The sequence below is a fragment of the Microplitis demolitor genome, chromosome 8, assembly GCF_026212275.2.
Source record: "Microplitis demolitor isolate Queensland-Clemson2020A chromosome 8, iyMicDemo2.1a, whole genome shotgun sequence".
Classification (NCBI taxonomy): Eukaryota; Metazoa; Arthropoda; class Insecta; order Hymenoptera; family Braconidae; genus Microplitis; species Microplitis demolitor.
Genome location: NC_068552.1, coordinates 291,871 through 319,730, shown reverse-complemented (window position 1 = coordinate 319,730; position 27,860 = coordinate 291,871). Strand labels below are relative to the sequence as shown.

Sequence of the window (27,860 nt, the reverse complement as noted above, 5' to 3'; positions counted from 1 at the left end):
TATGTAAACTTATTGCATTACGCTCGTTAAACTCGTCTTCCCAATAGCAAACAAGCTACAAATTGATAATAAATTTAATATTTTACCCAAGAAAATTTTTATACAACGCCATAATCAGGTAAATATATCATATATATATACACATAGCAAAACCTGTGAGTATTCTCTGAGTACAATATATTATAACGTCATAATTTTTCTTTTGTTTTTTTTTTTTTTTGTTTTACATAATTTTAGATTTTTTTAATTAAATTATAATATTATAGTTAATAATTGCCACGGAAATAACAATTTCTAAGCCCTGCAAAATAATAAATCTTGAATTCTGAGAAATTCTATCTAAAATGAAATACCTAGAGTTTTGAGAAATCTTTCGCGATGTACAAAAAACAAAAACCTATAGAATATATGTATACATATATATACGTAGCTAAATCTGTGTGTGTTCCGTCCATAGTGTATGAGCGTCGTGTTTTTTTTTTCTTTATTGTTAGTTGTAGACATTTTCAATAAAAATAAAACATAAGTAATAATTTGTATAGTGTATTCAAAGAAAAAAAATAATGAAACTATATTATAAATCAGTATATATTTCTATTAGTATGAATATAACAGACATAAGACAAATTTTAAATTACAAATAAAAAAATTAAATAATTCAAAATATAACAATAAAAAAAATGCACATGCTCATTTTCAAATTCTATAAATGCGCATTTTTTTATTTTATTAAATTTTTGTATAGTTCACTTATTTCAAAATTTTGAAAATTAATAATTGTCAGCTACATTTACACTCATATATATATATATACTCATAAATTTTCAAGATTCCGGTAAATCGATAAAAAAATTAATTTCACATAAAACATTTGTATATGCATGATCCTGAAGTTAACAGACAATTATAAATTCTCAAATTTTTTTTTCAATAAATCAATAGCAAAAAAAAAAATAATAAATAAATAAAAATATGCACATGTAGAAAATTTTAAAAACTACCGCTGCAATTTTTTCAAATTTTTTTTTTTATAATATACCGTCTAAAAAAAACCCAAAAATTAGACGTCGGCTAACTTCAGTATCATGTATGTCCATTTTAAAGTTAGTCATTATTTTAATTTATCATTATTGAATTATGTAATTTTTCAAAATTTTTTTCATTTAAGTATATAAAATATTTTTTTCATAGACGATTTGCTGAACATAAAAAAATTCTCATCCAATAACATGATTGCGCTGCGCGGACAGCGTCATGGGACTCTGAGATTCCTGCATAATGGACATATGTACCATCATGATGCCCGGTATGAATCCGATGAGGAGGAATATATCTGCTCCTTAAGGACGTCAATGTTTCGATGTCGAGCAGCCGCAACTGTAGATGACAACGGCGATGTGCAAGTCTTTGGTACTCATTTTCATGCACCACGGTTTACAGCACAGGAATTAAGAAGGCAACAAATGATTTTGGAGTTAAAGAGACGTGCAATGCGAAGCAATGAGCCTCCAAATGAAATATTTAATGCAGTTTCTCAGGAGTAAGTAAAAACATTCATTAAATAATTCACAAATATATAGATTATCATAAGGTATTTTTGACGCAAGAAACATTTAATATGGTGAAATGAAAATAAGCATTTCCTTGAGACGCAAGACATTTTTTATCGCTCCAAAAAATTTCCATTTTCAATTCATAATACACAAAATTTCCTAGAGCCATTAAAAATTTTCTTGGAGATTTTTTACTGTGTATAATTTTTAATGCGATTCATCGTTTGTTATATGATTCAGTTACACGGAAAAAAATGATTGACAATAATTGTAGTTCAACTTGTAATTATTTAAGTTATGTTCAACAACTTATGTCGTTTCAATCAGTAAAATTATGATTTTAATGTTTAAACTGCTATAATTAACAGTTAATCGTTGAAATATACTGCTGGAATATTTAAAATTACTACTTAAACCTTAAAAAAATACAAGACACTTGTCAAAAAAAATGCATCTGTAATAATTAGCAGCTGAAACTAGAATAAATGATGTTCAGCTTACGAAAAATGACTTTTTTAAATAACAAAATTAACAAAGTATTAGTTTAATATTTATAATGAAAACTTTAATGTTTAATATTGTTTAAACGGTAATTTTTAAAAATTGAGTTACACATATTTTATTAATTCTCAGCAGATTAAATTAATGAAATAAATTCGAATAAATAACCCTTAGAACGTATTTATTATTAATGTAAATGATAAATATTTTCACTCAAGTTTACTAAAATTTACGAAGCAAAAATATAAACTTTATGTAGTATATGAAAATACACTTTATATTTATTGAATATCTCCGATCAGTAAAAAGTGTAGTTCAATCTCAGCACTTTTTACTATTTGACTTAGTATATTGTCACGTTATTATATGAATCATTGCCGTTTGCCCTTAACAATTGGTCCGAACGTGTTTTTTTTCGTTTCTTTAGTTTACTGCGCAGCTACTTAAATTTCTTTTGTTTGAGTCTTGGCTTGCAACAACGCGGATGAGTTTTACCAGCGAATTTGTGCGATCAGTTATGAGCAGTAGTTAGTAGTGAAACAAAAACATTTTTGTGGTGAAATAAAAAAATAATATATATACCGGAGAATAATTTAAACAGGTGAGCAATTAATTTAAATAGTATAAAAATAAATCATAAAAAATACATATAAAATTAAGTGTAAGTATATATATACTGATTATAATTTAACATTTCCATCCTATATATGCCTACTCTGATTAAAAAAAAGTATTGAGACAAAGGAAAAAGTATTAAAAAGTATTGAATTGACGATAAAACCAATATATTTGAGTACTTTTTTTAACCAGGGTAATTATAACTCAACTGTCTTTGTTTCTGATGTTTATTTAATTCATAATGGTTTCGCATTCTCGAAGACTACGATTATACTCACATACACATACATGATGTTTACATAAATTTTTCTCTATTGTTTTTAACACTTTTTCATTATTTTTTTTCATAATACTTCTTTGTTAAATAGACAATCATAGTTGTATTGTATTTTTTTTTAATTATTTAGCACCACATGTTAATCCATTATGCAAGAATTATGGAGTTGGCAGGTCCAGTGATTCATTTTTCGTCAATGAGAGGAGAAAGCTTTCATCGGGGTAATAAACTAATTGCTCGAGCTACTACTTCTCGAAAAAACCTTTGCTATACATTAGCACTGAAAAATCAATTAAAATTCCACCATAAATTATGCACAAAGTCCGTTGATAAATGTCTACCAGAACCAGGTCCTATTCAGCAAGGCTCAATTTATAACTTAAAAAACTTTACAGAAGTCATCAAATTATTACCTTCTGAATTAGATTGTGAAGACTTTGTTTGTTTAAAGTGGGTATGCTGCTTAGGAAAAAATATATATCCTAGTGATATTATTATGATGTTGACAGATACAAATCCATCATTTTCAGAAATTGAATATATATTATTTAATAAAAATGAAATGATTTACTTTATTTCTCGTCAACTAAAATATTTATACTTCGATTCACATTTCCAAGCCTACTGCGTTGATCTAAGTAGCCATGAACTTTGTAGTTTTTCTTTGACTGATATTGATGGAATTTCATATATGATTAAGCAACCAAATGGAAAAAATTATGTAATAAATTATTGGTGATGTTGAAAAAATTTCATAATTATTTTCCATCAATAATAAGTCAACTTATGTAAAAAAAAAATTTTTGTTTAGGTGATAAGACATTGTATGTATACAAAAAAATTTATTCATTTATTTAATTAATAAATATTTAATTAATATAAAATAAATACTCAGAGCATTATTTTCCATCCTAATTAACTTTTACTCTTTATTATTAGCTTCATCAAAATTTAAAGCGGTAAATTTTATTCATTAATAGAACAATTATCAAAAATTACTTTGACTTTATTAAAAAGTAGTGAATTTAATATCAATTAATATGATTTTATATCGAAAAATTTGATTTATATGATTATCTTATTTTATTGTTTGAAACAGTAAAATTTAATGTTTGGTATTTGATTTTTTATCGTTCATTTGAATATAAATTAAACTCTACCTCGTAGAACTATACATGTTATACTTGATAATTTTTACTGAGTGACGCGTTAAAATGTATAGTTTGAATAAGAATTTTTAGTATTGTAACTCTGACAAACAACTGATCCTTATAAGAAACTTTATTATTAAGAATGACAATTTTTACTGAGTTAAACTTGAAAAACTTCCTTTTATGCTTATACTTTTTCTTGTTCCACAGTTACATATTTTTATTTATGACTTATTAATTTCTTTCGTTCTACTCCATAATATTTACTAATATTCGGTCTAGGCGCGCTGTTACTATTTCAATCAGTAAAAAATAGTGAGAATCTGAGTATTATTTACTAATATTTTTTTTCCGTGTATTAATGCTAAAAATTTCAATTAAAAGTTTTAAATAACAGTAATTAATGAATATAAAAAATAATAAATAAGAAAAAATATTTTTTTTAATAAACAATAATCTATAATATCAAGTGAATATACGGAAAATTAGTAAATAAAATTAAATTTGATAATCGGAAAATTAGTAATAAAGTAAAATTAAATTTCGTAGATAAGGTCTTCACTTAAATTTATATTTTTTTATATAGTTTAAACTTTAAACCATTTTGTATTGTCTAGTATCGAGATAAATCAATCTGTTTACATCATTCGAATTTAATTTAAATTACGCAGGAAAAACGTATTGAACTGCCCGTGGCCCGCCATGAATTGCATCAAGTAGTAGTTCAATTCTCCGTGCTTGGATTTAAGCCAGTCATCCAGTGAGTGAATCAGCCTGTAGGTCCATTTTCCTCGAGTGCAATTTTCCCAACGATGGTTCCACTCATTAAGTGTTCATCTTTTTTCTGTCTTTAGTGCGTTGCTGTCGAGGCTTCCACCTCGTCGCCGTTGGTGTATTTTCCTACGTTGTACCTGATTAGGGAACTATGGTACTTGATCACTTCTTGTATTTGTATACCTATATTCTGTAAAATGTAATGAATACAGGTATACAAATACATAAGTAGTCGGTTACTGAGTCTCTTACCGTACTATCTTAAATTCATTTAAATAAAAAATATTTATTATGTTAATATTTTTTTATCAACAGACATTGAAGAATTACCAGCTGTAATACTCGATGATGCAGGTGGAATAGAACCTTTAAATGGTCCTCCTGGAATTTATGAACGGATTGAAATTATTGACTTTGATGGTGATGAGGTTGCTGATGAAGATGAAGTGACTTGTGTTTATTGTCTTACTAATCGTCCGAAGGTGGCGGTGGTCCCGTGTAATCATCTATGCCTGTGTCTTCGCTGTAATTTTGGCCGGGAATTACAGGATGCTGAGCATTTGAGAAGAAATGAATTTTATCAACCTTTGTGTCCTTTATGTCGAGGCTCATTCCGTTCAGCAAGACAAACGTAATCTAATAAAACAATAAAACAAACAGTACCCCCCACTTTTTACAAATATACAATGACTTTCAATTCTCACAACTGTAAAAAAATTTAATTAATTTATTAAAAAAAAAAAAATTAAAACTTTATACGGAAAAAGGATAACGTACGAATAATTTCGCCGAGATATAGGATTTGAAAAAAATTATTTACAATTGATATTAATTTCGAATTGAACGAAATTTGTTAAATAAATTTCAGTAAGATCTTCATATCAATTTTTTTTAAATCGAATTTCCAAATTTTGTAAGCTAAAATGTATTTTACAAATTTCGTTCAACTATCAATTGATATCAACTGTAAACAATTTGTTTTAAATTTTATATCTCGGCGAAATTACGACTACGTTGTCCTTTTTTCACTTAAAGTTTCAATTTATTCTTTTAAATTCATTAATTAAATTTAAATACGCTTTGACAGTTGAAAATCATTGCAAATTTTTAAAAAGTGAGGGGTATTGTTTGAGAATTACCTGAATAAATGTTTCAAAATAAACTGTAGACAGTTTAAAAAATGATCAGAGAGGAGTGTAAACGAAAAAAAAAAAAAAAAACACAATGAATGGTATTGTTTAAAGCCTATTTTTAATATTTTAATATATTTATAATTTTTGAATTTTAAGATAACTAATTAGTTGTAAGAATAAAAAAAAAAGTTTATTATATCTAATACTTGTAGTCTGCAAATAGCATGGAAATTTTAATAAATTGACTTATTAATAAACTGTATGTTTATTTATTTATAAACAATTTTTATTTTTTTATTTATGACATATGCGTAATACTTTTAAAAAATTGTGAGAAATGATATGTACTTCAGTACTTTAAATAACTAAGGGATTTATAAAACTATGTATCTCCACTTTTTAAACAAGTCTAATGATTTTCAATTGTCATAAACGTAATAGAAATTTGTTTTATTTATTAATTTTCCGTTTGGACCTACTTTTAGGTCTTGAATTAATTAATTTTAATTAATTAACTTGAGATAATAAAGAAACAGGTTGCAAGAAAAATAAATAAATTAAGAAAATTTTAATACGATTATGACGGTTTATGATTATTAGATGTTGTGGAAAATTGAGGGATACTGTATTTAAATTTCTTCTTAAAAAATTTAATTTTATCAAATTCATTTAAAATTGAGAATTTTTTTTTTTTTTTTTTTTTCAACGGTAACTCAAAATTTTTTTTTATTTAATTTATCATTAAAAAAAAAAATTATTGTATTTGAGTCACAAGAAGGAAAAGGTATGTTTTATTTTATAATAGTAATTATATAGTACTTAATTAATAGGTTAAGTTTATTAATTATTTAAGTCAGTGATATTAAGTGAATAAAATTTTAAAAATTGTTTTTATTGGCAGAAATATAAACTAGAACAAAGTTTAACTACAAAAGATCATACTGCCAGTATCAGAACAGCATCATCTAGAAAAAATTATTTGGCATCAGGAGCTGCTGATGATTGTATAAATTTTTATGATATAAAACGTCGTACGGAATCTTGAAAATTGATCCATCACAATGGTAATTAATCAATTTATTAACGAGTTTGAATGTAGCAGACATCAGAATTTAAAATTATACATAAAAAATAAATAGAGTAAATAATTTAAAAAATAATATTCATAAAACATGCCCTTATTAATTTCAAAATTTTTGAAATGCACATTTTATAAAAATTTTATTTTATTAATTATTTACTCTATTTATTAATAATTATAAATTTTGATGTCTGCTACATTCACATTCATATTTATTTATCTATATATTTTACTATCTATATTACTATGAGTGCGAATGTCTGACAAGTGGCAATTTTTTAAATTTTTGATTAAATAAATAAAATGTTAGTAGAATAAAAATTAAAAAATGAATATTTAAATCAATGAAAAATCAGTACACGCATTATTTTGAATTTAATTATTTAAAATTTATAAATTGTATCATGTCTGCTGCATTCACATTCAGACATAATGAAATTAGCTGACATCTAATAATTTTTTGATTTTTGAAAAATGATAAATTAAAAAATATATATTTTAAAAAATTGCACCATTAGTTTTTTAAGTTTTCTACATATGCATTTTTTTAGTTTTTTTTTTTTTTTTTTTTTTACTGAAATTCAGGACATTCTCAGTGCTCCCCCTACTTATAGAATCTCCTGATAATACAATCGCCGAAATGAATAAGTTTGCGAATGAATGATAAGATTTTTCTTATTAAATTTCAATGATAATAAAAATAAGCAAGAGATTCTGAATAAACTTTGGAGTAGAGTTTTTAATAAATAGTTAAATTCAAAGCATATTACAAATTTTTACAGTACATAGTGACTGTAGGTTGCTCATAACTTATTAATCACATATTGACCAATTAATATTTATTTAAACTCCATTTGTAGGTACAGTAAATTCTGTAACATTTATACCAGACCCAACTCATCTTCTTAGTTGTAGCAGCAATGGCAGCATAGGATTAGTAAGATGTGGAAATTGGCAATTGAAAAGACATTGGACGTCAGCTCACGAAAATTCAAAAATTAAATACATTAGCAGTTCATCTCACTGGTAAATTAGCATTATCAGTTGATCCTTATGATCAATAATTTATAGAGTAGAATTATCACAGTGTATACAATTGTGTGGAGGATTCGTGGGACTTCCTAGAGGACATTCTATGCTTTTGAAAAGTTTAAATCATTCGACAGAGTATCCTAATCATATAAAAATGATTGGGCGCATGTGCCCCCTCAATAAGCTTAGACTTCAAAGCGCCGTTCGTGTAACAAATTGTAACAAATTCCTTTTTATTTTAATGTACTCTTAATGTCATTGAAAATTAAATAAAAATTTATAACTTAAGATTATTTCAACGAGTAATTTTTTTCTTAATGATTAATTGATGAAACGAATATATCATCCATTTTAAATAATAAAAGTAACTTTAATTATCCATAAATATATTAATAAAAAATATATGAATCTATAATTATGGAATTTTTAACTCTGCAGTAATAAATTAAAAAAAAAAAAATTTAATATTCCGCAATTATAAAGACTATTAATATTTTGCACCAAATTAATAATTGTATCAAATTTTTTACAACCAATTCCAAAAGTATAATACTCTTACAAAGCTTTATCAAAAGATAATATTTAAATTTTAATCTAGATAATAGCTATGTAACCACAATGTCTATCTTACCGACGGAAGTTAATTGATATTTTCTGTACTTTTTATCATATGATAACATATTTATAAGGTAAAGAAGTTTAATTCTCATGGTAGAGATTATTATGGTAGTGTTTTAAACTGGTTGACTTAAAAAAGTGTTAGAGTTGTCATAAGATAGAAACATTATTAGGTAAATTTGTTAATTGGTTAAGCATTTTTTTTGTAAAGTTGTGTTGTGGTAAATTTAATAAGGGGTAGAAATATTTATGATAGACTTTATTTGGTTTAACTGTTAAATGGCATAGATATTTCAGGTATACATAGATTTGGATCAGATTTTCATGGCTGAAATGGTTGTGGTGGAGTTTTCAAATGGTAAAGTTACAAAATTGAAGGGATGTTTCGTGGTAATGAAAAAATTTCGTATAAAAAATAATTGATACAGTAATATTTTGGTAGGATTTTTATATGGTATAATTGTCTAATGGTAGAAATGTTAGGGTAGAACTGATCTTGATAGAATTATAGTTGGAGTAGAGATTTTTACGGTAGAGATGTAAATGTACCAGATTTTCATGGCAGAACTGGTTATGGTAGTGTTTTCAAATGGGAAAGTTATTAAATTGTAGGGATATTTCATGATAAAGAAAAAATTTGGTATAATTAATATTTGATATAGTAACATATTGGTAGGGTTTTAATGCGGTATAATCAGCAAATGGTAAAGAAGTTAGGGTGGACTTGTTCTTGGTAGTTACATTTGAGGTAGAGATTTTTACGGTAGAGATGTAAATGTGCCGGCCAAATCTATGGCAGTAAACTATTAGATTCTTCTTCGATATGTTGATCATCAATGACAACATGAACTTTTTGTTGGGAAAAAATCGAAATAAGAAAGTACCAATTATTCTTACAAATATTTTGAATTACTCCTTAAAAAACTGATTATCATATTTCTATGTTAATCGTTATTGTTAACAAATGGCGAATGCTAATTTCATTTGAAAATAAATAAAACAATAAGTAGTAGGTTATTTTTGACTTTCTAATACATAAGTGGGGTTATATTTTTGTAAATTTTATATAAGTATATTTAAATTATATTTATGAATATGGAACGTTGTTATTATTGAAATGATGTTTCAAGATTATACGGCATCACTTGAAAAACTACTTTATACTGTAATTATAGACAATAATTGATAAAAAATATATGAATATGACTTATTAGTTATAATGAAAAAAAACCATAAAATTATAAACATTAAGGCGTACTTAGATGAAATCGTTTCATTTCCACAACGACAATTCATGCATCTGTGACTTTCATGAGATCTATAAATTATAATTACGGAGAAACTGCGAAATCCGAAAAAATACTTGGAGAAAAATTTTAATTGATGTATCATTTATAAAAAAAGTCTGTAACCCGATTGACACCGCAGGCTGTCCCTGGAATTTCTTGCTTTATCAGATTTGTAGAGTAATATTAATCTTATCGATTTTAATAAGTTCAATAAGCAATTGAAAGGATAATGAGACTAATATTTAGTTATAATTGCGGTATCGGTTCTAGCATGTTTCCATAATATACTTAATCTTCATAACATAGTTCGGTGTAACACGAAATTAATATTATCACGCTTACCATATGAGACTGTATTAAATCGAGTTGGTGCTGGACCAGGATGTAATTAATTAAATAAGGTAATAATTACGCGTGAACAATACTTCAAAAGACCTTAAATCCTTCTGAGCCTGAGACGGATTAACTTTTTTTGTCATTGCTTATTTTTTTTAAAATTACCCGCCTTCATCATTAAATGCGCGCATGCGCAAGACAAGTGTTCCACACATGAATATAAAACTAATTAAAAACTACAAATTAACATAAAACAAGACAATTTAACAATAGGACAAACACAATTAATGATCGGACAAACGTTTATAGATAATTATAGACCAAATATGATAGAATAAAATTATAATTTGCATAGGGGGGGCTAACTAAACAATCAGTTATTATTTAATTTTTTATAAATAAACAAAATTAGGACAAATAATTATTAATGACGAACATTCAAGGGCAAACAACGAACAAACGATTTATTACAATCAAAATCCAAAAAAGTGTCAAAAAAAATTAGAAGGGGCTGACTTTGCTCAGCTGAAAATGTCTATCAACTATTGGAGGTACCAACTGTTGGCGGTTAACTTGGTGTCCAGTTGCGGCTGCAAGTTTCTCGTCAGTTTCTCGCCAACTTGGCTGTCAGGGCAGACGAAGTTGAGAGAGATCGTAAAAAAAAAGTCGCATTCTAGTGTACTGTTATGTCCTCAACAGCCTCAGGTGTCTCCACCTGTTAATTAATTAGTAAACTCAAGATATATAAGAAACGCGCATTTAAATTCCATTTGAAATAATATATTAATATCCTACAACACTTATTGCGTCTTAACAATATGAAGTAAATAAATTAAATCACAAATCGTCGTGGCACATACTCATCAAATTATATATTTTTATTATAAGAAAGTTAAATAAATAGATGGATAAACTTTATTTTATATTTAGAGAAACATAAATACAGTTTGAGTGGTCTTGGAACGTTTTCTGTCACCTGATACTTAAAACCTAAACAAAACACACGCATAAAAATCATGAATAGGCCCTTGTTCTAAAGTTAACAGTAAATATGGTTATAAACAAATACATACTCTATAAGCAAACAAGAAGAGGAAATATATAATAAATAAATCTTATTTATAAATGAAAACCATATCACAGGAACTTAACTATTATTGTTAATATATATATTTTTATATTAAATAAAGAGTGATTCATATAATAAATGAATTAATAGAAATATTGAAATATAGCATTAGAATAATTATAATGATGTTTCACGATAAATGATAATGTCAATTGTAACGAATAACTAAATATAGAATAATTATGGAACACACCTCTGATAGTCTAGAATATTTAACCGAATGATTGTATCCAAGTACGGGAAAATAGAATATAAATAATAAAAGTAATAAGAATATATAGAATGGATAAAGTAAAGAACGTAAATGCATAAGCTTATATCTCAAATTCGTATTAGTAGAAAGTATAAATGTATAAGTATAATATTTAGTAAAGAACATAGATATATAAGTATATATACATATAAGCATGAGTGTGAACATGAGAGTAGTGGGGAGAAGTTGGAGAGTGGAGGTCCGAGATCTCTCTGTCGTCTGATGTAACTTCACTTCTCTCCGAGAACTCTTTACGAATACAACTGTTATTACTGATCAAGTGTTATCCATACTTTATAATAAAATTCAGTCTTCAGATAAAAGTTATTTTATCAATTACATCTATCCTTAATCATAGTTTAATTATTTCATTAAATAACAATCATAATCATCATAATCGTAGTAAACAATAAATTTATCCACTGTTTTCAAATTCAAAATTGGTCCCGCGTGACAACGAACTGCCCACTGTCCAGGAGGTGGCGTCAGCTCCGATCCTAGTAACCTCCCAGGACATAACAGTACTGACCAATGAATTTGAGTAAAGTTTAAACTTAGTTACTATTAAGTGGCGCTAATTATTTCTCTGCTGGCAGTTTATTACGAAGCGGACCTAATATTAATAAAATAATAACAACGCCATTCCATTAACCATAAATACACGATACAAGTAAATTTTCACCGTATATTATTAATATTAATGCAAGTAATACAAATTAGTCAACTATTTGTTTAAGAAATATCTATATTCACCTATGAGTGTGAATGTAGCAGACATCAGACAAATTTAAAATTATAAATAAATAGAGTAAATAATTTAAAAAATAATATTTATAATAAATGCACGTATTAATATTTGAATTTTTTAAATGAGCATTTTTTGAAATTTAAATTTATTAATTATTTACTCTATTTATTAATAATTTTAAATTTGTCTAAAGTCTGCTACATTCACACTCATATTCACCTACAAGTGATTGAATGAAAAAAAAAAAAATGTCATTATTTGCCTCCTATCCTCAAAAGTTAAGCTTACCCTGATTAAAAATACTCATTGAAAAGGATTGAAAATTATTTCAATTCTTTTCAATCCATACGGAAGTTTTGGAAAGTATTGAATGGAATTGAAATTTTAATCCTTTGAATACTTTGTAATTCTTAAAATGGAATTCAAAAGTATTGAAAGGAATTCAATCTTTCATCATTTCAATACCTTGCAATATGGAATTATTTTGGTATTGAGAAGAATTCAGAAAGATTCAAAAATGTCAATTCATTTTAATTCTTTTCAATCCTACACTGGATCCGAAATATCGAACTATTTTGGTATTGGGAAGGATTCAAAAAGATTAAAAATATCAATTCTTTTAAATCTTTTTCAATTCCTCAAAAGTTTAGAAATTCTCATATTATTTTTGGATTCAATAGAATTGAAAAGTATTAATTTTAGGCCCAGATGAAAATCTGGTGCTATAGAAAGTATTCAATTCTCATCTTTTTCGTGATTATATACAAATTATATACAAATAAGGTATAATTATGTACGATTGTATACAAATGAATCAGGCGATTTTTTGTATCCTATTTATACATAATTTTATACAATTGTATAAAATCTTTTTCCATCGGGAAGTACATGTCGGTTTCTCCTCGGCCAACATTACATGTGATCTGAGACGTTCCCTACTCTACTGCCCTGGGTGTATAATATACTTTTTGTTACAGATGTTCGCTAAAAATAGGAATGTAATGGAATAACTAAAACTACAAAACTTTAAAAACAATTTTTATTTAATAATTATTATTTTTACATAATTGTGATAAGTTATAAATGATAATACTAATTTACTATTTCACTTATATTGTTAATAAATCATTTTTAAAAATGATCATAATCGTTAATATTCTTTGTATGTATTTAAAAAAATTAAAAATTTAGATTGCAGGTTAATAGTTTGACTTCTTTCCAATCGGCCAATAACATAATAATTTGATTATTATATTTAGTTATTTTCAGTAGTTTAGTGAATATTTCAGTCCGTACTACTTTTTTTTCAAGATTATCGAAATTCAAATATTTCAAATGCTGGAGATTTTTTAATTTGAAAATTGTTAATTCAGCTAAAAATAAAACAAATATGAAAATTTTTTTTTTTATGAAAAAAGAAAATTATAAGTAAGAAATAAATGAGATAAAATTGACCACTTGAAAAACCCTGATTCAGAAATCTAATTTGGAATGATTCAATCCATACTAGAGTGTATACCTATATATAGTCAATTTTGCCAACTTTGAATTTTTTTAGATCGTGTTTGAATTATTCCAAATTATATTTCTGAATCAGGGAAATAAATTGATGCAATTATTTGCAAAAAGACATTTTTATATACATTACTTTTGTGGCCCTGGTGAAAATTCTTCGGAATTTTGTCTGAAAAAGTTCTTTAGAACTAAGTTTTCGGAGAAAATTCCGAAAAATTTCCGCCAAGGAAGTCTATTATTTCTCATACTTTTGGTTGAATTTAGGCTAGTAAAAATTTATAACATAACCAAATTATTTTATCATAATAGTATTGAGACTATATTAATAAATAATTACCTTTTGTTGTACCTAAAAAAAGATAATTAAAATATATGGTCATGAATTCAATCCCATAATCATTCGGTACAATGCTTTCTGGTATTTCGTAGCGTTTAAGTGTTGTAAGATGTCTATTGCGTTCGTCGAAACGTGATATTTGAACGATAAATGTCCTTGCTCTGAAGAAAGGATCTAAAAAATAGTTACAAGGTGTATATTTAATTAGGCTGATTCTAAGCAATCATCTATTTTTTTTTCTTTTTCAAGGGCATACTCTCAAAAGTTTCAGTAGAATAAAAAAAGACGCCTGTTTAAATTTGAGCCCTTAATATTAATATTCAGTACTCCTTGAATACGATTTTCAATTTCCCATTTAAACCCAGTGAACACACTAACGTAATAGTGATATCACATCTAGAGAACAGGTAACGTAACAAATGCAACTTAAATTTTACATTCCGATGATATAAAATGTAATGTAAATGGTATGTCAAGTTTGTGACGTAAATGTGACATTAAGATTACATGCATGTTAATGACCGAGTGACATCACATTGGTGACCTGAATGTGACATTATATTTATATCACACACTAACGTTAGCTTTACATTCTAGATATTATCTGAAAATTAAATAACAAAATCAACTTATAAGTGACATAATCTTGGTGATTCTATTGTATCGTCACATTTACATCACAATGTAATGTTTCGGATATGTTCATACTGTTCCTTCATTCTTACATAAAAAATAGTTATATTTATTTTACATCGAAACATTTCATCACATTTATGTTAAAAATTTTACTTTAAAATGATGTACGTATTTCGACGGCATTGTAACAGAAAGGGTTATGCATAAAAATTATGTAAGGTACCGGCGGGTAATAAGGCCTAGCTAAGGGAGATTTTGAATAGAAATCGAAAATATTGCATTTAATTATCAAAATGTATTATTAATCTTTATTTCAATACATTACCCATAAAATGTACACGGAGACAAGAATATAGTAAAAATTACAATCTTATAATAAAATTTACTAACAAATATGAAAAAATACATTCTGTATTATAAATATTACTAAACGTTTAGTAAAATTTACTAGTTAGTAATAATTACATAATAAGATATTAAAAATTACTATGCGTAATGTATTTTTTGCTAACACAATTGTATTTTTTACTATCTGTATAGTAAACTCTACTATGTATAGATAAAATTAAAAGTTGATATGAATAGCATATACAAATATGTGTTACAAGTTCTGAATTCTTTGTCCAAAGGAGACACTGGGCTGTCAGACATAGGAAAGGACTCACGCGTAGGAGATCAGGGTTCGTATCTCCGTTGAAACCAAGTGATTTTTTAAAAAACAAAAATCGACACCAACACCAATACAGATGACATAAATAACAATAATAATCAAAATGATAGTAATAATAATAAAAAAAAGTTAAAGCTAACAAAAAATTAATTTAATTTTTAACCATTCTAATATAGTAAAATTTATTAAACAGAATAGTACAATTTACTTATCTGTTTATGAATTTTTCATATAAATCATAAGCGTTTCAAGATTACTATCTAAATTTAGTAATTCTTCCCATATTTTTTTGTAAATTTTACTATATTTTTTTCTCCGTGTAATGAAGTAATGGTAATTTTTACCATAAACAAACAAAAATTACACTTTTACAAAAGCCATACGAATAGGCCTTATTTTACTTCGGTATTGTAATATGGTCTACGAGTTAAACAAACTAGAATAGTTTAACTATACTCAATAAAATTGGTATTAGAGATGAATTATCATTGCTTGAATTTAGGAACAATACTTTTCAAGAGTCAGAAGACTAGATTGTTTTGCCCAACAGCACTTAAAACTATCAGTATCCTTTTTAAGAGTCAGAAGACTAGATTGTTTCTTATAATTTCTTTGCGCTACGATAGCATATGACGAATGATGAAATATAGAAGACAGGGAACGTGGTATCGGGACTCTGTAATTTTGTCGTAACAACTCTTATGCAGGATCTTTCTACTAGAGTAGCCATTAGCGGAGGCGATTATTTTAAATATAATTTCTGTCACTTAGGCCTTACTACCCGCGGGTACCTTATTTGTTATATATATATAATTAATATTTTTACATTCAATTTGTGTAAAAATAAATATTTAATATTGAAACGCGTCGAGGTTTATGTCGAATCGGTGGAATAAACTTTTTTTTTTTTTATTATATAAATTTACATCTGTATGTTCATTTGCTTATAAACAATTTGAATGATTATTTTTATTGTTATTAATTCATTTGTTTTATTATCGAGCTTTTAATTTCCACTAAGAATATTTATTGACCTTGTCTGGTACAATAATTAGCTGATGAGATATAAAATTCCAAATCTAAAAAGAAGATTTCCCCGTGTTATTTAAAAAGGAAATTCAAAATTGCAATCAGGAAGTACTTGATATTAATATTAAGTGCTAATATTTCAACAGGCGTCATCCTTTAATCCTACTGATACTTTTGAGAGTATGTCCTTGAATAAAAAAAAAAAATTAATACACAATAAAGTTACATACACTCGTTGACGGCTATTACGACATTGATACATGGAACGGTAAAATCATAATTCTGATTAGCGTTCCGCACATACGAAAAACTTGCAGTATGGGTTCGATCATAAGCACTAATTTTCACTGGTAAAACTTGCGATCGTGGAATTTTAACAATTGTTGTTAGCAAAGTATTTGATTTTATTCCCGAAAGTTTATAAACTACCATTATCTGCAAAACAAAAATAAAATAAAAGTAATTGAATTTATAAAAAAATTCAAGACCATCTAATTACATTATGAAATAACTCAAAATAAATATTTAAAAAAAAAAAAAATTACTTATATTGTGTTGAATAAAAGATCAAAAAATTTTATTACTTTTAAAATAAATATGTATCAAGTTATAGAGAGATAAAGAGATCGTCTTTTTTCCAAGCATGTGCGCGTAACATGTAAGTTGTCACGTGCAAAATAAAAAACGTTTAAGGAGGTTCGACCTAACAGTTATAAAAATCCATTATTTTAATTTATAATAACATAACGAATTCATAAATTAAAATTTACTACTTATTTAATTAAAGAAAGTAATGAATGACTAAGTTATTTTCAACTCATATGATTTAATAAAAAGATTTGGCAACAAGTTAAAGTTGGAAAATCCTTTTTACATTAGATTCGATCGAACCTCCCTAACAAATGCTGATATTAACCGAAGATTAACGAAGACTATTGAATTATTGTTCTGCAGTTTAAAGTAAAAAATACTACAATAGATTCGAAGTTTTATTCTAAGTACCCGATGAAAAAAAAATTTAATGGAATTGTGTAAAATTGAATAGAAAAAATGGCCCGATCCAATTGTATACAATCGTATATAATTCTATATAAAAATGCAAAAAAAAAAAATAATAAAATTATATATAAATGTATATATTTGTATACAATTATATAGAACTTGTATATAATTATATAAAATCTATATTTAGAACAAGTACTATTCTTTTCACGCAAGTATTTTTGTATTCTCCAACCAAGAACACAAAAGTTGCTTTAGCCAAGAGAAAAAATTTCTTGAGAGAAAAGATCGATGTGGAGAGGAGGAAAGTCACCGGTGCTAGGCAGCAGCAGCGGGAGTAGTTCGGTGCTCGCCACTAGATTGCGCCTACCATTTGTAGTGGGCCCCTGGTACGAAAGATATTTTAGAATTGTTAAATTCCAAATTTCAGTACGATTTTCTTCGAGTACTCTGTCATTTGACTGAGCTACAAGTACTTTTTTGAATTGTACTATGGTATATCCTATAATACATCATGACTTTAATATTTAATATTAATGTTTACTTGAAAAACTTTTTGCGAAATAAAAATACAAAAGAATACGTTTCAGATAAAAAAAAAAAAAAAACATAAAGAATCAACACGTCAATCTTTTGTTAAGAGAATATAATTTGATTGTGAAAAATTTAAGTCTCTTTTGAAGAAGCAATCTTTTGGATCAAGAAATTTTTTTTTCTTTTGACCCAAGCAACTTTTATTTTCACTTAAGCAATTTATTTTTCGGAGCAAGAGAATTTTTTTTAACGCCAAGAAATTTTTTCTTGGCTCAACGGTTTCTTTTTTTTCAATCAAAAGACGTTTATATTTTAGAGCAAGAAATTTTTTTTTCTTTGGGGCAAGGAAAAATATCTTGGTTAAAGTAAACTTGTTTTCGTTCAAAACTTTGAGTTTTTGGAGTGAGAAATATTTTTTCTTGGGGCAAGAAAAAGTTTCTTGGCCGAAGTCAAACTTTTTTTCGTTTAAAACGTTGAATTTTTAGCCAGAGATGACTTATTTTCTTTAGCCAAGAATTTCTTTTCTTAAACCAAGAAATTTTCAATTTCGCTTCAAAAATAACATTTTTTTGAGCCAGAGAATTTAATTTCTTGAACAAAAAAAAAGTTTTTGAATCAAGTATTTTATTTTTATTAAATCAAGAAAGAAACTTCGGAAGACAATAATTTTCTTGAATCAAGTTAACTGTTTTTTCTGTGTACGAATACAGTATGTAATTATGTACAAATTTATATGTTTGTATACAATTATACACAAATTATATACAAATTATATACAAAATATATACAATTGTATACAATTACATATAATTATGTACGATTGTATACAATTGGATCGGGCCATTTTTTGTATCCAATTTTATACGATTGTATAAAATCATTTTTCCTTGGGTATAAGTAATTTTTCATCATGAAATTAATAGGTTCTAAAAAATAATATTTTGGGGAGTAAAAATTAATACACGTAGAATAAAAGTCGGTAGATTTAGATAAAATATGCACAATAACTGATTAAATATGGGATCGCAAAAGAGCATAAAATTAAATAATTATACCACTTTATCTGCTGTTAAAAATTACTCACTAGTAGAGTAAAATATAGTCGAGTGATATTAATATTTCAATGAAAAATATTAGAAGTTGAAATAAAAATATCAATTTTTGGATTGGCCCAGAGTTACTTGAAATTACAGAGTAATTATTCAAAGAACATTTTTTCCGTATGAAAACAACATTCAAGGAAAACAATTCACATCACAACTATAACTATACGTACTTTTCTCTCCTCTGCATGAAAATCAATAAACTTGAGAAATTCAACTACATTATACCTAATTATTAATAATTTTTTTGTAGTTATTTCATTTCCAACGTAATCCAATCTGATGATGTGCATTGTTTTTGTACTATTATTTATAATGTAAAAATATTCATCAGTTCCTCGTCTTGTTATGAAAAAGAAAAAAATTAGAAATTTATTGAATTTGACCAGCATCGGTTAATAAATTAATAACTCTATGAACTTTCATATTTCTTACCGAATATTTATTGAGTTCAATGAATCTTGTAAGAAAATAGATGATGGTGTTGGAATTTTAGTCTTTTTTTCAACGTCCCAAAATAAAAGTTGATTGCGAAAACATACAACATAAATGAGTTTTCCAGTACCTACAAAATTTTACTAAATTAAATTTCGATAAATTCATCAAAATACAAAAAGAAACTCAATATTTATAAGCTATTAAATAGTAAATAAATTATATTGATTCACCAGTTATCCAAAGTTTCACTTCAATAAAATCCAATGAAATTGGATTTTCAATCCCACGATCTAATCCAACATTACGATCAACATGATCGTCAAAATAAAATGCATGTGATAAGTGGATGCCTTCATCAATCTTATACAACCAGTTTAAACCAATGCGAGTTATTCCCACAGCAATATAACCAGCTAAAACAATTCATTTGAAAATATATTAATTAAAACTCAGCAATAGTATATTGTGAGACAAGGGATGAAACAAGACAATTACAGACTAGGGTGAAGTTGGCTGCTCGAGCCGTAGACGAGGCCTGATCAACCGCAGTATAATTAATGTAACGGAACCTAAGTTCACCTCCGCCAACCGGAAGCCGAGGCCTCGCCCTTTTGGGCATACTCGCGCAACCGCAGTATATGAAATCCCGTTTCATCCTTAGTCACACACTAAGGTACCCGCGGGTAATAAGACCTAAGTGACAGAAATGATATTTAAAATAATCGCCTCCGCTAAAGGCCACTCTAGTAGAAGGATCCTGCATAGAGATGTTACAACAAATTTAAAGAGTCCCGATACTACGTTCCCTGTCTTCCATATATCATCGTCCATCATATGCTGTCGTAGCGCAGAAGAAATTATAAAAAACAATCTAGTCTTCTGACTCTTGAAAAGTATTGTTGCTAAATTTAACTGATGATTCATCTCTAATACCAATTTTATTGAGTATAGTTAAACTATTCCAGTTTGTTTAACCCGTAGGCCTTATTACCTTACCGTAGTAAAATAAGGCCTACTCTTATGGTTTTTGTAAAAGTATAATTTTTTGTTTGTTTATGGAAAAAATTACCATTACTTCGTTACATTTTATGGGTAATATATTGAAACAAAGATAAATGATAATTAATTCGATAATTAAATGCAATATTTTCGATTCTATTCAAAATCTCCCTTAGCTAGGCCTTATTACCCGCCGGTACCTTATATTTTTCTCGATTATCTGCATCGGAAATTCAAGACTTAGTGTCAACAGCCAGTAAGAAACGTGTTAATTTCAAGCCAATAATGCGAAGAACTGTTAGAGAATGAGAAATCTATGATTTACAGGCATTTAATAATAAATGAGACAAAAAAATTATTTTCACTCATTTTTTATTAATTTTTTACCACGTTTTTATTAACTCGCTTTTATGTATGTCTGTTCGAGTGGAATTTTGTAATTGATTTTAAAGTAACTTCTCGATGAGCAGGAGACTTGAAATTTGGAACAAAGCTCAAAATTAGATGACAATGCAAGAAAATGAAAAAAAAAATTTTTAAAATGAGAAGAAGCAGCACTAGAAGAGGAAGAAAAAAATTAAAAAAACAAAAACAAATGAAAAGAAATCGAATAAATAATTCATATTCGTTTGATTGTCTGTTCAGTACGAATTTTTTATAATTAATTTAAAACTAATTTCTGGATGAGTTATATTCTCGAATATAGCTCACGACTGGATGACAGATAAACAAACACTGTGTAATGAAAATACAATTAAGGAGATGGAAAGAATGTAACGACTAGGACCTCCAGCACCATGAATAGAGTCAGATGTTCAAAATTTTTAACTAAAAAGAATCTGGCTTTGATTTGTTTTAATATTTTGAAGTATAAATCCTACAAAAAATGAGTTTGATATATTGGTAGGTAGAAATCGCGATTTTCTATTTCAGATTTGATTAAGTGAAAAGAAACTGAAATAAAGCTGAAATTTGTCGCATGTCTCCGTCATCATCTTGTCCAGGCCTTTAAAATCGATTGCAAAATTTCACTCACACAATGCTAAAAAGCAGAAAATAATTATCAAAATAAAAAAAATTTTTAATATACCACGTTTTTAAAACGAACTAAAAAGTGTAAAATAATATTTCTTATTTTCATGAATATTTAAAACCACATACAAATTCCAAACTTCTTACAGACAGTCCTAAAAATTTATAATTGTGAATTTTTAATAGTTATGAAAATACTTGTAAGATTTAAAACGAAAAACGGGGGGCGCATGCAACAGATAATTGATGCATCAATAGTTCAATTAACAATTTTAATGCACTGCAAATAATATGGACTGATTTTAAAGTTTTTTCATTGATAGCTCTTCTCTACCCCATGTAGGAACTTACAAGCTCTGACAACGGGGCTAAGCACGGACCAGGACTGGGTAACCCAGCTCTGGCTCCCCAGTGTCGGCCCTAGCTAAGGCCCAGTCGTGGGCAACCTAGCGCTGGCTTTCCGCTGTTGGCCCCAAACGAGACCCAGTCATGGGTAACCCTGCTCTAGCTCTTCAATATTGGCCCAAGCTTGAACCAGAACTAGTTCACCGAGCTCTGGGTTTCCACGGTAGACCCTAGCTAGGACCCAGCTATGAATAACTTCTACCCATACAGGAAGCCCCCGAGTTGAACGACGGGGCCATGCCTGGGACATTATTGGGAAGCCCGTCTTGGCAAACCTATACTGTCCCATGCCTGGGCCATAACTGGTTAATTAGTATTGGCCATTCTAATGATTACCCAGGCTTGGGCCAAGACTGAATACCCTAGCTTTGGCCAACCCTAGAGTCACCATAACATGGGCCAAGATTGAATAACCTAGCCTCGGCCGTTGGATGGTTACCCTAACATCGGCCAACACTAGATAACCTAGCCTTGGCCAAGCCGAGAGTCATCCTAACTTGGGAATTATGGTGGTAGAGTAAGATAATTAAACTGGGTTCTTGATAAATAATCAATTAAATTTAATAAATTTTATTTTCAAAAATTATGTCATTATAATATAAATAATACGAAATTATTTTTTTCTTTCTTAATCAAAAATATAAATTAAATTGCTCTTTATATTTCATAAAACCGAGTGGTTGTAGTAAAATGAACAAGTAGAACATATAAAAGTTTCAATTGAACGTTAGTAGGTTCGTCCAGTAGCCAGCGTTCAAACTCAGCAATCAGAAGGACGGCAGTTCGCGCCCAGAGCCCAGCAGAATTTTCACCGCGTTTTTTCCACGTTATTTACATCACTTAAATAGTTTAAACGTTAATGATCACAAACTCTAGTACTTTAATAATAATAAATTTTTTTTAAAATGAATTTATGTGTTTTTTCGATGCATGGGCCAAGTCTGGCAACCAAGCATGGGCCAGGCCTGGCAACCAAGCATGGGTCAGGTCTGACAACCAAGGTTGGGCCAGGTCTGGCAAGCAAGCATGGGTCAGGGCTGGCAACCAGGCTTGGCACCCAGTTATCATTCCAGACTTCTACCAAGGCTGGAACAAGGCTGGCTTACAAGCTTGGCCCAGAGTTCAACATAGGTGAACCAAGCCTGAGCCAAGCCTGGGCCCGTCGTACTTTCCTATCTGGGACACTTCTTATAGTTATATATTGCATGCACCCCACGTTTTTCGTTTTAAATCTTACAAGTATTTTCATAACTATTAAAAATTCACAATTATAAATTTTCAGGACTATCAGTAAGAAGTTCGGAATTTGTATGTGGTTTTAAATCTTCATGAGATTGAGAATTATTATTTTATACTTTTTAGTACGTTTTAAAAACGTGGTATACCAATCATTTTTTTTTATTTCGATAATTTTTGTTAATTAAAATTTTCACTTGAAAACTAAAATGAGTAATCGAAAGTGACAGGTAAACAAATGAGAGTAATAAGGCTGCAAATAAACATTAAATATAACTGACACCGAGCAGAAATACGCATGTTTCTACCGGCTGTATGGGGGGATTTTTGAATTACGAATTCACTAGCAGTTGTTTGCAGCATTGGCTTGAAATTAATTTGTTTCGACTGGCTGTATCGACACTGAAGCTTTAAATTTTGTCGCTGGTATTATTAAAAAATTTTTGCATGACTAAGCAATCTAGAAACGACTAAATATTATAGGAATTTTTGCTTACATTATAAGTAAAAATTACTGAATCATAATAAGTAATATATCACACATATGTAGTCGTCTACCCGAGCCGAAGGCAAGAATGGTAAAAAAACGGATTGGGACGTCCTACTATACATTTCTCCGTGGTGTGTATACAATTTTTCACCAGATCTGTACCTGAAAGTTTAAATTTTTTCCTCTGTTTGTGAGAAGAATGGCGTATGCGCTAATTTTTATCATTTCGTTTGAACAAAAGGCAAAAATTTAAACTTTCAGCGCAGGTATGGTGAAATAAATTACCATTATAAGTAAAAATTACAAGGATTCAATAATTTTTACTTATGCGGTATGTAAAAAATCACTTTATTTTCTAATCATTTATAGTTTGCTAGTCATCTATCAATTGTTGCTCAAGTTTTTTCTTTTGTATTATAAATTTGTGATATAATGAGTAAGAGCTAAGCATTGAAACTATACTGATTAAATTAAAAAAACATATCTTACCTAATAAATCAAAAGAGCATTCTATGTCTTCAAAATTTAATGAACGAGGAAATTCTGCAGGAAAATTCTCGAAATCATTCAAATAAATTCGGCCTGCATCAATTGTTTTACGCCATTTTCTGTACAATAAAAATATTTTTTTTAACTCTTTTTCTTTTAAATGCTTGTAATTAGCACTTTTTAACGAGGGATATTGTAGTTTAATCAATTGATTCTTCCATGGTTTTATTTCGTTCATTGAACATTTGTCCTTCCACTTTGTCATATCATCAATGATAGCTTTCCAATTACTATCGACGTGACGTAGTTCCTGACGTTCTTTTCGTTCAAGATTAGAAAATATTTTTCTTTTAATTTCATTTGGCAACTGACTAAAGCTCATTGTTAATTTTATTGTATGTACTATTATCGAGAATTAAAAATTTAATCAATTTAAATATGACGAACTTGAATTATTTTCGTTAATATTTTTTTATGTTACGTAGATCAATGACTTGATCAAACGACAGTTTTTTAATTAATGAGTATGAGACACTTTCATTTACTTTATATAGAATATCTAAATGAGTAATAATAATCGAGAAATATTTCCTGGTCATTGTTAAATGTATCACCGATGCAAGTCGACGTATTTCTAATTCATCCTCGCATCTTCTATGCATGATGTATAGAAAAAACAGGATTGTGTCAGAAATCTGTAGAAATTGAATTTTTCGAAAATCCTAATTCAGATTGTGCCTCGACTCAAGAATCGTAGTTTTGTTTCTCTTTTATGATTCATTCTTTACTTGTATAATTTTTCATAATTAATTATTTGGATTTATTAAACAATACTTTATTAAATATATCTCATTACAAATGCTATAAGGGCTATAAAACATACTAAAAAAAAATTTTTCTAAAATTCCATTCTTTTTTATACTCAGAATTTTTTTTTTTTTTTTTTTTTTTTTTTTTTTCAAATTGAAATTTTTTTTCAACTAACGAAAAAATTTTTGACCACAATCACGTTAGTTCTGGAAACTAAATTATTTCGTCTCTATTCTACTCATAGAATTTAATTACGTCAATTTCCGAAAAAAAAAATTTTATACGCCCTTATGGCATCTGTAACGCGATATATTATGCATGGTAATTATTCCCATAATGTATGGAAATTATTACCATAATATATTGTAATTGTTACCATAAATTTCTCTCCGCGAAGTGAGTATTTATTCAATATAAAACTTAATGAATGTAACATATATAAGATAATCGAAGCTATGATAAAATTAATCTAAAAAATTTAATATTTTTTTACGTTTTCACAAAATTTCTGTAAAAACAATTCGAATTGAGTAATATACAGATATACACTAAGCATATATCAAATCATTTTTCTTAATCAGGGAGTATAAAGTGATTCTCGAAAGAATTCTATTTTTTAAATAAATTATGACTGAAGTTATAATTACACCTAAAAATAAATAAATGAACGGTGATACTATCAAATGAAATTCTATTCAACACCTCCATTTTTTTTTATGTTTTGTTCATTAGTAACTAAGTGCTTATGTTTACCATTAAATCTTGCAACGAAACATTGTAATAAATTTGCGTATTTTACTGATCCATGTTGTAGTCCTCTTTTTTGCCTTTTCTTTATTTCATTTATTATAAAATATCACAGTTTTATTAAGTATTGTTATACTTGACTTATTATTTGTCAATATTTAATTTTTTAATTTTTTCTTGTCATGGCTAAGAACATCTCAAACGAGATAAAATCAGCGTTGACTGAAAAGTTTAACGAATGCAAAACTTTTGAAGGTTTTACGTTCATATCTAACGGGCGATATCGTTTAGTTAACAATCAACCGGCGAATAAGTCACCAATTTTTTGTAATTTGTCATTTTCTTTACTGTAAAAATTTTCGAAAACGCGGATTTTATTCAGAGTGCATTCGTTTCTTTATTTATTTGTTTTTTATATATTAGGGATATCGAATGAACTCGTCGACGCCGACCTCACGTTGATCAAGAAAATTATCGTGTGGCGGCGACAATTGATCTCAGTGGAAATTTTGTCATCGGTGAGGGGGGCAAAAGTGGGAAGGGTAGGCAAAATAGGGCACTCCCAAAATTTTATTAAAAAAAATTTTTTTTTTTTCGTCTAATTGCTATAAATCCGATATACTTGCGGATTTTAAGCCCTATGCATGACACCTGGGGCAAAATGAACCAGTCGAAAATTCTTAAAAAATGATTCTTTCATATTTTTATCATCAAATTAAAAAAAATTTAATATATTAATCCATTTTTCGGCTGATTTTCTATACTTGGGGTAAGTTTGACCACTAAAAATATTCGAAAATAATATTTTATCTTTTAATTGATACAATTAAATGTCTAAAAATAGATCAGTGACCACAAATAGTCCTTCTACTATATTTGCCTTTAGTCGAGCATTTTTTTTCTGTGTACAACTACTACTACTAATATCGTTTACACATATAAAACGATAAAATTTTAAATGTAGTTGTATGATGAGTGAAAGTTTTGAGTTCGATCCCTACAAGTTGTATTTGATTTTATTTCATTTATTCATTTCTTTTATTTTTTTTTTTCATGTCTTTCATTGACTTTTTTATTAAAAATTAATTTATTTATTTCATGTATTGCAATCCTTATATATATATATATATATATATATATATATATATATATATATATATATATATATATATATATATATATATCATTTTTTATCATTGATATCAATGAATACCACTTTCATTTAATTTATATAGACAATAAGAAAGTTTATTTTTCGAATGGTCGTGGTAGCTAAGTTGGTAAAGCGTCGAGACCTAAAGGAATCTATGGTAATCCGCCCGTTACATATGCTAGCATTTGCTGTCATTTGCTGCCATGTACCCTCATCTGCCCTCATCTTCTGTGATGTTTCGAGTATGAAAATACAAAATTTATACTTGAAATGAGTAAATTTTCTAAAAATATTAATTTATTTAAAGCCGTAAGATGGACGGTGGTGTCATTAGGTCCGCCCAGATGACGGTGAATAATCACAGATTAGGATCACTCGAAGATCCCTGGTTCGAATCCAGGCTGCGATTATTTTTTCAAACGAATTTTATAATTTTCAAAAACTCTTTGGGTTTACATTATAAATTTAGGAATAATTTTTAAAAAATTACAACTTAAATTCCCACTCATTTTTAAAATTTTAAAATCAACTACCAGTGATGAAAAGTTGACGTCGCACCAACTTGCAGCTGTTATCTACACAGATGAAATTACACGAGTCATATATTTACTAAATTCTGAAATATTTGCCAAAAAAATTAAATCTATATGTTTATATGCATTAAAAATTTATAATTGAATACCTCTTTTACAACTGGTGCGATTGCTGATTTTGAATAAGTATTCAAACAGCAATTTTTTAG

At 27.7% G+C, this 27,860-nt stretch overlaps 2 protein-coding genes across 2 annotated transcripts; one reads left to right on the top strand and one right to left on the bottom strand.

Annotated features, from left to right (window-relative positions):
* Window positions 1–1,392: 1,392 nt before the first annotated feature.
* LOC128668379 (uncharacterized) lies at window positions 1,393–5,570 on the top strand. Its single transcript, XM_053741206.1, has 2 exons — window positions 1,393–1,540; window positions 5,190–5,570. The coding sequence occupies exons 1-2, from the start codon at window positions 1,501–1,503 to the stop codon at window positions 5,507–5,509; spliced, it is 360 nt and encodes a 119-aa protein (XP_053597181.1). The 5' UTR covers window positions 1,393–1,500; the 3' UTR covers window positions 5,510–5,570.
* A 7,990-nt stretch (window positions 5,571–13,560) lies between these two features.
* On the bottom strand, window positions 13,561–24,944 carry LOC103574511 (uncharacterized). Its single transcript, XM_053741238.1, has 7 exons — window positions 24,409–24,944; window positions 19,988–20,170; window positions 19,755–19,884; window positions 19,493–19,661; window positions 16,911–17,115; window positions 14,346–14,519; window positions 13,561–13,866 (listed from the first exon to the last, which is right to left on the bottom strand). Exons 1-7 carry the CDS (start codon window positions 24,788–24,790, stop codon window positions 13,673–13,675), a joined length of 1,437 nt encoding a protein of 478 aa, XP_053597213.1. The 5' UTR covers window positions 24,791–24,944; the 3' UTR covers window positions 13,561–13,672.
* Window positions 24,945–27,860: the final 2,916 nt, after the last annotated feature.

Excerpts from the sequence above, each read along its gene's own strand:
- LOC128668379 (XM_053741206.1), top strand. The coding sequence starts at position 1,501 with ATGAGCCTCCAAATGAAATATTTAATGCAGTTTCTCAGGA. Across the intron at positions 1,541-5,189 it reads TTTAATGCAGTTTCTCAGGA|ACATTGAAGAATTACCAGCT; the intron begins GTAAGTAAAAAC and ends TTTTATCAACAG.
- LOC103574511 (XM_053741238.1), bottom strand. The coding sequence starts at position 24,790 with ATGAGCTTTAGTCAGTTGCCAAATGAAATTAAAAGAAAAATATTTTCT. Across the intron at positions 20,171-24,408 it reads ATGCTCTTTTGATTTATTAG|CTGGTTATATTGCTGTGGGA; the intron begins GTAAGATATGTT and ends GAATTGTTTTAG. Across the intron at positions 13,867-14,345 it reads TTTTTTAGGTACAACAAAAG|CTGAATTAACAATTTTCAAA; the intron begins GTAATTATTTAT and ends TTTTATTTTTAG.